The sequence below is a fragment of the Andrena cerasifolii genome, chromosome 2 (genome assembly GCF_050908995.1).
Source record: "Andrena cerasifolii isolate SP2316 chromosome 2, iyAndCera1_principal, whole genome shotgun sequence".
Lineage (NCBI taxonomy): Eukaryota > Metazoa > Arthropoda > Insecta > Hymenoptera > Andrenidae > Andrena > Andrena cerasifolii.
The window spans coordinates 25,291,557-25,305,592 of NC_135119.1; the positions used below are offsets into that span (position 1 = coordinate 25,291,557).

Here is a 14,036-nt window from a genome sequence, read left to right on the forward strand (position 1 = left end):
ATACTAGTCTTATATCATTAGAATAAGAATGATAGAATACGATTGCTCAATCATAACTCAATAATGAGTTTTGGGCATGTTTTCACTAAAAAATTTGACGTGGGCAAAGACACCCCAACTGAGCGGGTAACTTTGTCCACCATGCTTTTGGCATTTTAAAAGCGTACGTTTAAGTAAAGATTTTTTTTAAAGGCATATTTAAATCTACACACCATCTACCATATAATAGTATTTTTCAAAAAAAAAATTGAATTCACTAGGAGTGCTAAAAAAGTTATTTGAAGTTCAAAAGTGAGCAAAGTCACCCCAGTTTACGGTAACGTAGCGTAGGGGCCTCGTGTCGTCACGGGTAGCTATATATATATATATATATATATATATATATGAGCCGTTTATTTTGAAAGTGGTCTAAGTCCATTTGTCAATGGTTTTTTGTTGACTGTAGTAACGCGTGCAACTTGAAGTCAGTATTAAAAATTTCTATATAAAAATTTTTAAGTATAAATGGACTTAGGTCACTTTCAAAATAAACGGCTCATATATATATATATAGCTACCCGTGACGACACGAGGCCCCTACGCTACGCTACCGTAAACTGGGGTGACTTTGCTCACTGTTGAACTTCAAATAACTTTTTTAGCACTCCTAGTGAATTAATTTTTTTTCTTCAAAAATACTATTATATGGTAGATGGTGTGTAGATTTAAATATGCCTTCAAAAAAAAATCTTTATATATATATATATATATATATATATATATATATATATATAAAGTTTCCAGAACGCCAGAAGTAGTAGGGAGTGGTAGAGGGGGAATTCCTAAATAAATAAAAAAAATCTTTATATATATATATAAATAATAAAAATCTTTATATATATATATATACATATATATATATAAATAAAGTTGCCAGAACGCCAGAAGTAGTAGGGAGTGGTAGAGGGGGAATCCCTAAATAAATAAAAAAAATCTTTATATATATATATATATATATATAAATAATAAAAATCTTTATATATATATATATATATATAAATAAAAAAAATCTTTATATAGATATATCGGCTGATGCACTAATACGACTTGTGCACACCATGCAAGGATTCCCCCTCTACCACTGCCTACTACTTCTGGCGTTCTGGCAACTCTGCCCGGAGGAGCACGACCGCAAAATATTTGTGCGCTCGACGCAATGTCACTTGTTACGAGGAGAAAACAAACGGGGAGTGCAGAACACGCTGCGCACACGCGGATGGCTCGCGTAACGAAGTGGACGGCGAAGGATTCGATAAACTAATGAATATGGAATGCCCTTCTATCGCACTAGCATAAGAATCGATGCAAATTGAAAAAAAAAGAAAAAACGGTGCACCTTGCTCTGTGACACTGGTGCAGCACCGGCGGAACACGTGCAGCATCGCAAACACAGGTACAAATTGATCCCGCAAATGTAAGAGTTCCCACCTTTCCGTGGAAATGCAATAGTTAACGCCGCGCCTAGGCAAACAGCCGCGCAGCTTCGAATTATCGGCAATAATCAGTCCGCCGCATGGCTGCGCAAATATTGCCCCGATAAATGCAGCGATTTCCGGGAACGGCGCGAACGTCAGGATTTTTCCATAACTAAATAGACTCCTTGCGCTCTGCGCAGCCACGCGAGTCTTTTAGCGCCGCCTCGAGTGAACGCGTTGCAACGCCGCAGAGGTGGGAATCATTCCAGTAAACAAGGACTTCCAGAACCGTCCGAATTACATGGCTGCAGCATTTTTCCGCGGAAGATCAACGGTCAACCGCTTACGCGAATGCATGCTGCAGTTTCTAATGGCGGTTATAATTACTGCGTGACGTGTCCCTGGAGGATATACTTATTTTTTTTAAAACTGATCTTTATTAAGTCTTTGCTAAACAAGTGTCTATTTTTAATTTTCCGCTTTAAATTCTTAATTAAATTGCATTAATTTTGTTTTACCACTGCAAAATGGGTTAGCAAAAATATGTCATCGGTAGGGTTGCTTTTTCATTACTATACTTTTCTTCGCCGTCACCCCAAAGTTGCCCCACCTGGAAGAAGGTCTGTGGACGCCCTTGGGTGTAGATCCTGATAAACGGGACGACTCATGATGCGTGTTAAGGAATCAAGGGTAGCAGGGTCCGTCTAGTGGAAGCGTTGCAGGCATTACGCTCTGTTTTAAGAGGGGCTCGCGCGATTTGTCAGCCGAGCCGTGACGCTGTGCGCGGAGATTTCGCAAGCGCGACCTTGCGCTGGACTCTCCTCGAGAGAAATTGCCCGGGTACTCGCGCGAGCGGAGTCGAAGCAACGAGGGGGAAACCAAAGTTGCGAGAAACCTTTCTAGGTGATATAGGTACCATCGACGGAATCGAAATTCCTCGCGCCTCTTGCCAGTGACAATAGCCCGGGTAGAGCAGTCCTCGGCTAGTTTCACAATCATCGGTGACTTTCGCGGACTTTTCCTCCTCCCTGCGCGGCACGGAGACTCGTCTACCTTATCGTAAACACGACCGCGGCTGAAATTAAAGAATGCGCGTCGAGCGCGGGATCGCGCGAAATTAGCATTGAAATTCGTTTTGAACCGGGAACCTGCGTCAGAGCGCGGAATGCGCAGAATTTCAAAGTTTCTCGCGACCTCGTGCTGGTACGGGACTCTTAATTTGCTTATTTTCTGCGCCACGATGTTTTTAATTCGGCGGTTAAACCAGACTTCTGTGGTGCACGAAACACTCTTTAAATAAAATTCAAACTCCTCAGTCCGAGGTGTATGCATGGGTATATAGGGAGCAGCACTGTCGATAGACATTCAGAACACTAATCTGCCCTGTTTTCCCGAATGAAAATGGAAAAATTTGTTTTTATCTTTTGTTATTATTAGATGTTAATCTATTTGACGGGGGAGGGAGACCGGTGCATCTGACAAGGCAGGTCGCAGGGTGTAAATCACCGCCGCTACGCGCAAAGATGGCGCAATTTCCCTTCAGAGAATCTTAGCTCTACCTATTATTATTATTAAAATATTACGAATTTTTATACTGACAAGGGAACACCGCGAACCCGGACTCACCGATTGGAACGCAACTTTGTCGGTTTTTAGAGTAACTCAAAACAAGAACAACGGTGTGTTTCATTTGGGCCCTATCGCCCTTTAAGGGAGTGAAAACTAACCTCAAAGTCGAATCGGCACTTCCACTTTTTCGCCCGTAACTCTCAAAGTACAGCGGACAGAAAAAAATGTTTTAAACAAAAGTTTAATGGCGCAATAAGCGCTACAAAGTTGCGTTAACAAAATTTTGAAAAGAGTCTTTTTCGTCAGTTATATATTTTTTTTTAACTCTTTTAAAAATTTTGTTAACGCAAGTTTGTAGCGCTTATTGCGCCATTAAACTTTTGTTTGAAACATTTTTTTCTGTCCGCTGTACTTTGAGAGTTGTACGCGAAAAAGTGGAAGTGCCAATTCGACTTTGAGGTTATGTTTCATCATTTTCCATCTGTAAAATAACAACTACCCAACGGAAACGAAAAAGCCACGATTAAGGACAAGCTAATCTAATATACTGACTAAATTTGGTCGAATTTTTTATTTCCGGTGGACCAGGTCGTAGCTATAGTGATCACCGTAATAAAAAAAGCGCTGTCGGGAGATCGCTTATAATTCCATTATTTATTTAGTTATCGCATTGCAAAAAAAACTACAAGAACTTTAAAATATATACTTTCGAATATACTACCGTTTGTTTAAAAAAAAAGTCTTCAAATTGAAGAAAAAAAATCCCGAATATACTTGCGTTTTCAGACCTTGCAGGTAGGCACAACCCCTTAACTGCATAAGCGGTCCTTCGCGACCTAAAAGCCTTTAATTCTAACTTCCATCAAAGTAAGATTTCGATAGGGTAATATTCCAAAGTAGCAGGAACCAGAGATCGCAGGGTTTCCGCTATAGTTTCCCCTACAGTTTCTTTTACGTGTCTTCCCGCAAACCCCGAAACAACCTTCGCAACGTCATCCGTCAGCGAGCGCTCGAGTGGCCCGATAAATGTCCCACGAAGCCTCTCCAGCGGGCCGCGACTTTTCTCTCAAAGCAACGGCGACGGTGATGAAGATTTCTAAACCCGCCCGGCGGCGGATGGGATTCGCTTGGCCGCTACGGTTCAGGGAGCCACAGTGCTTGCTCGGTGATTTCGACGAGCGCACAGGCGGAAAGGCATGGAATCGCATGGAATTTCGATGCACTTACATCAAACTTATCTGCCATCCAAAGCTTATCTGCTTAAGCATCCACACATGGCGTAGTGCTAACTGGGCTGATGTGTCCTATCGCTGAGTCCTTGCAAACGTATTATTTTGACACTCTACCCCCTCCCCCATTCTTGTTCTCTCTATTTTTCCGAATCTATTTTCGGGTCAGGCATAATAACAGCGATGCTGAGCCTCGCCCTTTCTATACTTTGCGTTTTCTAACTCCACGACGTTGCATTGATTATTTTGTAAAGAATAAAGACGATTTATTATTATTATTAGGGGAGACCGGGGCAAAGTGAACCTCGGGGTAAAGTGAGCTTTCTTAATTTATTCTTTAGCAATAGAATATATTTACAAATTTTGGTGACGTAATAAATGTGTGTAATACCACAATGATAATTATACACATTCAGATATCGCAAAATGGAAATTCATTTAAAAAATTAAAGATTAATTTTTAGAGACTTCCAATTGGTTTTCTTTTCAATTTAGCTTTTTGGATAGATGAGTCTTAAATGTGTTACTTTAACTCCAAAATTTTTCTGCGTGTTTTCAACACGCTTATACACATACCTGTACTCGCGTTTGAGAAAGCATTAATCCTGACATTATTAAATAATTAATTTTCCATTGAGTACCCATTCGGGGCAAAGTGACCGGGGTAAACTGAGCTGCAACGAAAAGATGCGCGAGTGATGTGCGCAATAACCTAACCTGTCAGCTAGCTGGGAAACCACGCGGCGTGATGGAACAGAATCTAACTTCAAAAAAATGAAAAATCTGCTACAGTTTTTGACAACCACGTTTAAAAAAAAAAGCAGAAACTGACGTGCTATACACGTCATCCCAGCGCAAGGGGTTAATTTAAATTACCTATATCCTTAATTAAAACTCGTATTTTATTTCAGCTCACTTTACCCCAGATAGTAGCTCACTTTACCCCATACATGGGGTAAAGTGATACCTCTTGCATCATTTCTTTCAAGTTGATTTTTAATATACTCTAAGTTTATTTTAAGTCTTGCTATTCGTCATTTATCAATAGTGCTGTTTTAATTATATTATAAATCTATTTCCAAACATTTTTATTGAAAGGGAAAAATTTTATTCGACTTCAAACTTTTTCCGCCCCACTTTTCCCCGGTCTCCCCTATTATTATTATTATTATTATTAAACACGAGCGCCATTCGTCCCGTCCAAGGCACGAACAAAGGTCTACGCACACATATCCGTTCCGTGTCAGTTCCGTATCCGTATCCGTCGTGTCGGGAACTGACGCAAAACGGATATGTGTGCGCAGACCTTTTATGCAGCCTTACGCGTCCCCCCTGGAGAAGATTCGGCAGACCTCGAGGAAGATTTCTCAGCCTCCTCCGCTGCATAAACACGCGGATGCGAGACCTTATTCCTGGACGTCCCGCCACGGCGAATCCAATTTTAGAATTTCCCGTAAGCGGCGAGGCGCGTGTACCGCCGACCGTCCTCCTCTGCGGAAGATTCCGCCTGCACGCCGCGCTTTTGCGTCTCCGCGGCGTGAACCCTGAAAACGCGGCGGCCGAAGGTCGAACGGGAAAGATTCAAGGCCGCGCGCGGCTACCAGCTAATGAAACCGTTTCTCCGACTGGTTTTAATGCGGTGACGCGATAGTTGATTGAACTCGCGAAGGACGAGAAGGGTGAGGTAGGATGCCGCGCAAACAGCCCGCCAAGGTCGAGGTTGTTACACTTTTACCGTCGTTCCGCCGAGAACCTGCTGAACCAACCAGCTGCGCGGATGAAGCAATCCGGCGGATCTTTAGAAACACAGTCGCTGTTCTTCGTGTTCGCGCTACAAGCTCGCGATTATGCAATTACTATCATCTCGGTGATTTCGGCGATGGATTGCTTGGGCAATACAGTCGGTTGCATCGACACTGATCTCGCACAAGCTTAAGGGGGAGCTGTGACGGCCGGAAAAGTAAGCCATTTTTGAAGATTTTTTTTCAGGAATAATTTACAGTTTTCGTAGACAAATTTTATTACCTACCTTTAGTACACTGTCTTAAGAGACTATAGAAAAAAATAAAGAGAAAAACATCCATAAATTTTAATATATTAATTAATCTTCTAAAACCCTGCCACGCGAGGTGGTCGAAGGTGTAACTATGGAACAGCAGGTCCGAAATCAAATTTCATTTTTTTTTTATAAACTATGTGAGTGTAGTTCCCGTTGTATGTGCGGATTCTTTGATTGAGAGCAAATTTTTTGAAATACACTCGAAAAACTGTCCATCTTATTCGCGGATTTTCGAAACTTTTCTTCTAAAGCGAACCATTTTTACAAAAATAATTTGTTTTAGAAATCGGTACGTACAACGGGAACTACACTCGTATAGTTTATAAAAAAAAAATCAAATTTGATTTCGGACCTGCTGTTCCATAGTTACACCTTCGACCAGCTCGCGTGGGGAGGCGTAGAAGATTAATTAATATATTATAATTTATGGATGTTTTCCTATTTATTTTTTTTGTATAGTCTCTTAAGACAACGTACTAAAAGTAGGTAATAAAAATTTTCTATAAAAACTGTAAATTATTCCCGAAAAAAAATCTTTAAAATGGCTTACTTTTCCGGCCGTCACAGTGGTGTTTCCCCTTAAGTGAAGTTAAGATACGAATATTGGTAATGGTGAGGATTTTAGTGCAGGTAGGATTCATTTTTAGATAAGTCTTTTGGTGGACTGCTTTTCTAGCTTTGAAATATAGTAGTGCGCAAGTTCTTCTACTTAGAACTCAGTACTTTCGCTTAGAACATATTGCGGTGGTAGTAGATTAACAGCTGGAGGACCATTTTTGTTCGCCAAGAAGAAATTTAATAATATAACTTTTCGTAGAATGTGTTTTATTATTATATCGCAACGACGACGAAAAGCTCCTTCTTTTCTTCTTCCTTTCTCCATTAGGAGCTCTCTTCTATTGACACTTCGTGTTAACGCAAGATTTTCTTTCGAGTTTTCTTAGATCCTTTCTTAGATCCCATGGTGCTCGCGCAAAACCAAATTGAGCAGGCATATGTGAGAATAGGTCGAATCAGAAGTTTGTAGCAGAGAAGTTTGACTGACTTGTTTAGAACTTTTGAGTAGAATAATTTTTGTTGATATAAAAAGCCTTTTGCGCTTTAAGAATTTCAATATTTATGCGTTGGTTGAAATTTAATTTAAAATCTAAATGCATGCCTAAATAACGCACCATACGATTGTGTGGGATTTTAATGTTTCTGTTGCTATTGCCAGTAATATGAAAATATTGAGAGTTTTCTCGAGCATCCCTGTTTTGCGTCGGATATTTTTGAAATGTAAGGTCTAAAGAGGATCGTTTCGCATTTCTTTATATTAACTTTTAATTTCCAAGTGTGGAAGTAATCTTGGATTTTGTTAAATAAACTTTGCAGAGATGTTTTTATTATTGATGGTTTATGGGCCGCCTAGCCAACTCCACCAACATCGGGTCCCCTTTTTTTTATTGTTTTACTTTTGGTTGCAACACAGTTTGCGAAAGTTAAAGATTACAAAAAAAAAAAACATACAAAAATAATCAGTCAGTCTTAGGAAGAAAATATTTCTCCTAGATAACCCATTTGTTGGCAAGCCTACGAAGCTAATGGGTATACAGTTGTAGCTACAAACGTAACAAAATTTTTTTTAAGATTAAGCAATAATGACCAAAGACAAGCAAATATGTCTGAAAAATATCATTCACGCAACTAAAACTAGAATTGCGATGTCAGGTGCATGGGGAAAGGTAGGAACAATAAGAAAACCCCTTGAACAATAAGAAAACCCCTTGAACAATAAGAAAACCTCTTGAACAATAAGAAAACCCCTTGAACAATAAGAAAACCTCTTGAACAATAAGAAAACCCCTTGAACAATAAGAAAACCCCTTGAACAATAAGAAAACCCCTTGACATCGGGTCCCCTCTTACAGGGGTTCCTGATCCCATAATATTGCTCCAAGGACATTCAGTCATAAGACATGAAATTCACCCCACTGCTTTCCGTTTCCAGATCAGAGGACGACGGATTGGTTCATGATGAGTTCGCCGTTCCCTACCCTGTTCATCTGTCTGGCCTACGTGTACGTGGTGAAAGTACTCGGGCCGAAGATAATGGAGAACAGGAAGCCCTTCCAGCTGAAGAACGCCCTGGTAGTGTACAATATGTTGCAAATGCTGTTCTCGGCGTGGCTCTTCTACGAGGTAACGTGTCCTACGATCGCGCACCCTGTTTCAGCTTCACTTCTTCGCCCCCTCTCTCTCTATTCTTCCCTTTCTCTGTACATACGCCTCCGTGCCGAGTACGTGCTGTCCTTCACCGATACGAGAATGTGATTGTTGCATGCGCAAGTCGAAAACTAAACGCCCCTAATTTAAAAACCACCCACCACGAACAGAGCAGCTTCGTGTTCGTGGTTTGGGTGGAAGGCAATTGTTTCTGCAAAATTGTCGAACGTCTGGCCGACGTGATCGAGCTCGAAATCGCGTGCCTGTGGGTTCCTCCTCGATGAAATATTTTTTTTTTAAATAAACCTCAAACATGAGACGAGGAATTCTTATGCTGCGCGGGTTGGAGTCGGAGTAGAGGAAGCGTTTCGAGCTCGATTCGATAAGCTTTCCATAGACGGACGGAGGAGCAAGATGAAACGTTAATTTCAAAAAAACAACAACAGTGTCTGATGGGCGGATGGTGGGGCCAGTATAGTTTCCGTTGCCAGCCAGTGGACTATACCGACAACCCGACGGCGATCAGGGTAAGTTGACCGTCGCTCGTAGTTCCCTTCTCTAGATGGATGATGATCGACCGCCACTCCAACGAGACGGAACCCAACGAATGCCACCTTCCATTCTACAATTCGAATCCTCCGACGGTCCTCCACATGCATATACGCGCGCTTCTACAGTCGCACCGTGGGGCAAACGGCACCCCTTTGTGTCAAGATCGTAGATCCTTTGATGGTAGTGAGATAGAGGGATGAATACTTCAGCCTCTAAAGAAAGTTAAGACGTTGCAGAATAAGAGACAAATATTGGATAAAAATTTAAAAAATTAAAAACCCGACTGCTTAAAACACATTAAAAAAATTAAATTAATATAAAAACATTAAAAAATTAAATTAATAAGAAAATTAAATTAAAAATTAATTTTTTTAATGTTTTTTTAAGCAGTCGGGTTTTTTAATTTTTTTAATTTTTATTTAATTTTTTTTTTTAATGTTTTTTTATTTTTTTATATCCTATAACATTCGGAACGTCAAGACAATTCTAAAGACACCTCATTTGTCCAAATCGGTGTACTCTAGAGATACATACATAGCCTGATAAACACAATACCCTCCTTTGCGTGCCGCAGTCGGGTAAAAAGTATGACAAACAAATTTTGACATCGAAGGTCTACGTGAAGGGTGACATTTTCGAAGAAGTGTCAAAGTTTTTCCTCGACTTGTTGTATATCATTTCCTACAGATTCTGACGCGCTGAATTCAAATCTGGCCGTAGAATTTTTTTCTCGCCCTTCAGGATTCTTTTGGCAGATTTTCAAGGTCACAACTTGTTCGCCATACCTTTTCAATATTTTTTCCTTACTCCGCGATATCTTGGCTTTAAGCGAGAAAGATTCATCCGCCTATTCTTGGGCGTAGCGAAGGTGGAGCAGAGGTGCGCGGCAGAAAGGGAGTAATAAATTAGTCATTCCAAAATTAAATGAATTTACCACAAAATAGAACTAAATTAAATTGTGTAATTCCGCATTACACGACCCCGGTTATATTAACCCCTATTTATTATCCCACTATTTGTTGCCACTCCCTGAATGAAACCCTAGCTAAGCCCCTGCATACTTCTATCAGAAGTTCCACGATCTTGACAGAAAAAAAGCGTCGCGCAGCTCTCAAAATTCTATCCGACAAACGAAATTATTGCTCGCGCAGCGCCGTATACGCATGTGCCCACGACAAACCGTTCAAGCTTCTGAGGGGTCTTGGATGGTAGCAGCTGAGAAAGCACGCTGCGATACTGCGGATGGTTTCGTGCTTTGTAGACGGTTCACCGAGGGGAGGAAGCAGGAGTAGAACGTGTTAAAGCCGCTTAACGCTTGCTGACTGTTTCTCGCTTTTATCCATTTACCTCGGGGCGACAGCTCCGGCCAACCTTGTGTCCATCTGCTTATTTTCTGCGCGGTGTCTGTTCTAACCCGCATGCGACTTCCAACTGCATCAGCTATGGGACCAGAGTCCGGATGTGCCTCAGTCACTAAAAGCAAGAACATGCGTGTGTAAAAAGAAAGATTTTAAGAGAAAAAGAACAATAATCGACACCACGATCGGCGGTTCAGGCAAATTCTCGATTCGATGGGAGAGCGCATAGGTAAGAATTGCGCGGCAGAGCACAGGCTATGCCGGGCCGTTAATGAACCATGTGCGTGCCAATGTTAATTTAACAATACGGTCACAGTTAACTTCTCCTATCGGTGTGTGTGTGTGTGCACCGTACCGTGACCCCTGTCTCTTCTGTTACTCTATATCTCTATCTCTCTTTCTCTCTCTCTCTGTATCTATCCCCCCTTCTCTTTCTCTGTTCGTCTCTCGATTATTTATTCTTTTTCACTGATCGGAAAATGGCCTCTGGGCGGTTGTGGTTGCAGATAGGAATGTCCGGATGGCTGACTGGCGACTATTCCCTAAGGTGCCAACCCGTAGACTACAGCGATCGACCCCAAGTACTGAGGGTGGGTGACGTTCCCCATTAACGCGTAAACGTTACACCAAAAGACGAACACACCTTCCAAGAATCCCGACGCCATTAGAACCTTCCGATCCCTAGAGTCGGAGCCTCTTAGTTGGTAACTCTCGCCTGGCGGATGCGTGGTCTATATGGGCCCACGTTACGTAATACTACGTTTACGGGCTTTTTATCGCTTCTTGGAGAACACGAGGATTTTAGACCTGTTGGTCGCAACCCCCAAGTGTTTTCCGAGAGGTGGTCACAGATAGTTTTAGCTGGCGATTTTTAACAGTTATTTATTTTAATATAACAAGGATTTTTCAGTAATGAAGGGGAAATATTTATCTTATATGGGGAGGAGGTCGCGTCCCTTAAGGGGTCATGCTCAGTCAGGAGGCCGAAAAAAGAGTGGTCTTTGGAAATTTTTTACTCGAAAACTATAACACATTTCTCAAAAAATCTTTTTTTCTTTTAAGCATTGCATCTAGTACCGTGCATCGTAATTTTTTTATTTAAAAATATTTAGCAATAACTAAGTTATTGTCTATCACTCGAAGGTTCTTTAAAAAACAAGGCTTCTGCGGTGAGCAGTGCTGCTCCAAAGTCAATCATCTAAAATAAAAAATTCAAAACAATTTACTTATTATATTATACTATCTAGTACTTGAACGAAGGATTTTTCGAAATATTGGTTTGGGTAAAAATGGCTGATGTTTAAAGTAAAAGTTTCAATTTTTATCATAAATCGTGCCTGATTTTCGTCAATTACAAGAAAACTAAGCATCGGATAAAAAAATTCTTCGTTCAAATACTAGATAATATAATATAATAAGTAAATTCTTTTGAATTTTTTATTTTAGATGCTCGACTTTCGGGCAGCAGTGGTCACCGCAGAAGCCTTTATTTTTAGAGAGCCTTCGAGTGATGGACAATAACTCAGTTATTGATAAATATTTTTAAATAAAAAAATTACGATGCACGGTACTAGATGCAATGCTTAAAAGGAAAAAAGAATTTTTGAGAAATGTGTTATAGCTTTTGAGTAAAAAATTTCCAAAAACCACCCTTTTTCGGCCTCCTGACTGAGCATGACCCCTTACGTATTTGCTGGGGAGTTGCCATGGTTATTTGACAATTTGTACCACTTATTTATTTGAATACACCAGGGATTTTTCATGAATGGAAGGAAGGAAATATTTACCTTATATAGGGAAGGGGGTCGCAAGTTATTCGAATATTATAAAAGGCGGTAAATGTTTGCTAAAAGTTTGGGAAACAGTGAATTATACTGTAACGCCATTTAATTCTTGTATATTATATTTTTTATTATTTATTTAAACGGGACTACCCCTTAGTATACAAACTGTAATATCTAAATACAAAATTTCTCTTATTAAAGATTATTAATAAAAGATTATCCTAGTGTGCACCTACACGAATTAAATTACGGGGAAGAATTAACTAAGCTGTCCGCCATCCAAGGGTTAACAACAATCGTAAGAACGCGTACACCATTTTCTGCAGCGAACCGTCACCGTCTGTCGAACTCCAGAACCATAGTTTTCGTCCCCGACTTTGCGTAAAGTCGACTTCCTACGACTACTTCCTCTCGAGTACGTACTTAGTTTCGCTGAACGCGTCGTTACCACTGCTCAAGGCTAGAGGCTCCGATTCATAGTTTCCTCTGTGTACCGCATCTTTGTCCGGTAGTGTAATTACCGTAATGGACACTATGTATATCGATAACTGTACCGTACCTTGCGTATCTGCCGCTAAGTTTCCAGGTAGCGTTTAGGTGTATACACGTAGTTGTTATCGGGCAAGCTAACGCATTACAGAAATAGCCGCTTGATGCAATTAACCCCACTTAACATACAAACTTTATTTCGAAAACGGACGCCACTTTACACAACTACAGTCACACGCTGCGAATCACCATTTCGATAGCAATCGTCGTTAGGTACCTACACAGATCTGCGAAACATTACCACCGACTGTTCTGCCTCCGTCGACGCGAACCCTGCCGAGGGCAAATCTATGGAGCCTTGTTACTAATTCACCCAGCCGTAATTCGCTGCTGTCGAATCTGTATGTACCTACGGACTTTGCAGCAGGATGTCGAGGCGTCTCCAAAGATTTGCTTCTCCCACTAATTGTTTGCCGATTATCGCGCCAGTAGCTTTTAAAAAGGACCCGTCTAATCGATATTTTGCAAAGCGCAGATGGTGCACGCTTGTTGGTGGTATTACTTCTCCAAATTCACGGAGTTCATGGACACGGTAAGTAGACGTAGCCCTGGAGTACGTCTGTACTTGAACGATTCCAGCCGAGAATTCCGACCGTCGGTCTTGTTTTTTCTTGGCAATTCACCGAACTGTTTGTTCGCCGCTTTTGTAGATCTTCTTCGTACTGAGGAAGAAGAACGATCACGTGTCGACATTGCACGTTATTCATCACGGTTGCATGCCAATGTCAGTGTGGTTCGGCGTTAAGTTCACCCCCGGTACGTAAATCAGGAGATATCTTTACTAAATAGATGGTAGAAATACGATTTGCACAGGTTGAGCGACGGAGTTCGTTCGAGTTAGGTTCGATTCGTTGTGTCACACCACTGTGCATACAATGGGGATATTAAGAAATCGTTGTTAATTTAATATTCCATTCGAAGATTCTAGATCTACTCAGGATCTCTTGGTAGCAGTTTTGGAATTGGTAATGGAGAAATCAAAGGATGCAACATACTAATTGACTTTATCCTAACGATTTTATACTGTTCCAAATTTAACAGACCGAATGTCTTTTTTCTATTCCTGAAGCAATGCACACATACGTATACAAAGCACACTAGAGGGAGGGGCAAGGATTATTATTATTATTAATTATTGTAGAAATAATTCTTTAGGGTTTTGTAATTCCTATATGTCAGGGAATCACGGGAAAAAACGGACCTCGGGCGATGGGGATTCGAACTTACGATCTTGAGGATTCCTCGGCGTACTGGTCAGCTGTCTAACCAACTCCACC

At 40.9% G+C, this 14,036-nt stretch overlaps 1 protein-coding gene across 9 annotated transcripts in view; it reads left to right on the top strand.

The window, feature by feature from the left end:
- LOC143378764 (very long chain fatty acid elongase AAEL008004) overlaps positions 1 to 14,036 on the top strand; it is an 84,716-nt gene that overhangs the window by 66,943 nt on the left and 3,737 nt on the right. For 3 of the 9 annotated variants that reach the window (XM_076830720.1, XM_076830721.1, XM_076830722.1), the window contains exons 3-7: positions 8,302 to 8,492; positions 8,963 to 9,043; positions 10,933 to 11,016; positions 13,235 to 13,291; positions 13,410 to 13,515. In XM_076830720.1, coding sequence (XP_076686835.1) covers positions 8,302 to 8,492; positions 8,963 to 9,043; positions 10,933 to 11,016; positions 13,235 to 13,291; positions 13,410 to 13,515 — 519 coding nt within the window. The remainder of the gene's footprint in view (positions 1 to 8,301; positions 8,493 to 8,962; positions 9,044 to 10,932; positions 11,017 to 13,234; positions 13,292 to 13,409; positions 13,516 to 14,036) is intronic. The other 6 variants (XM_076830723.1, XM_076830728.1, XM_076830726.1 and 3 more) reach the window with 6 other exon arrangements.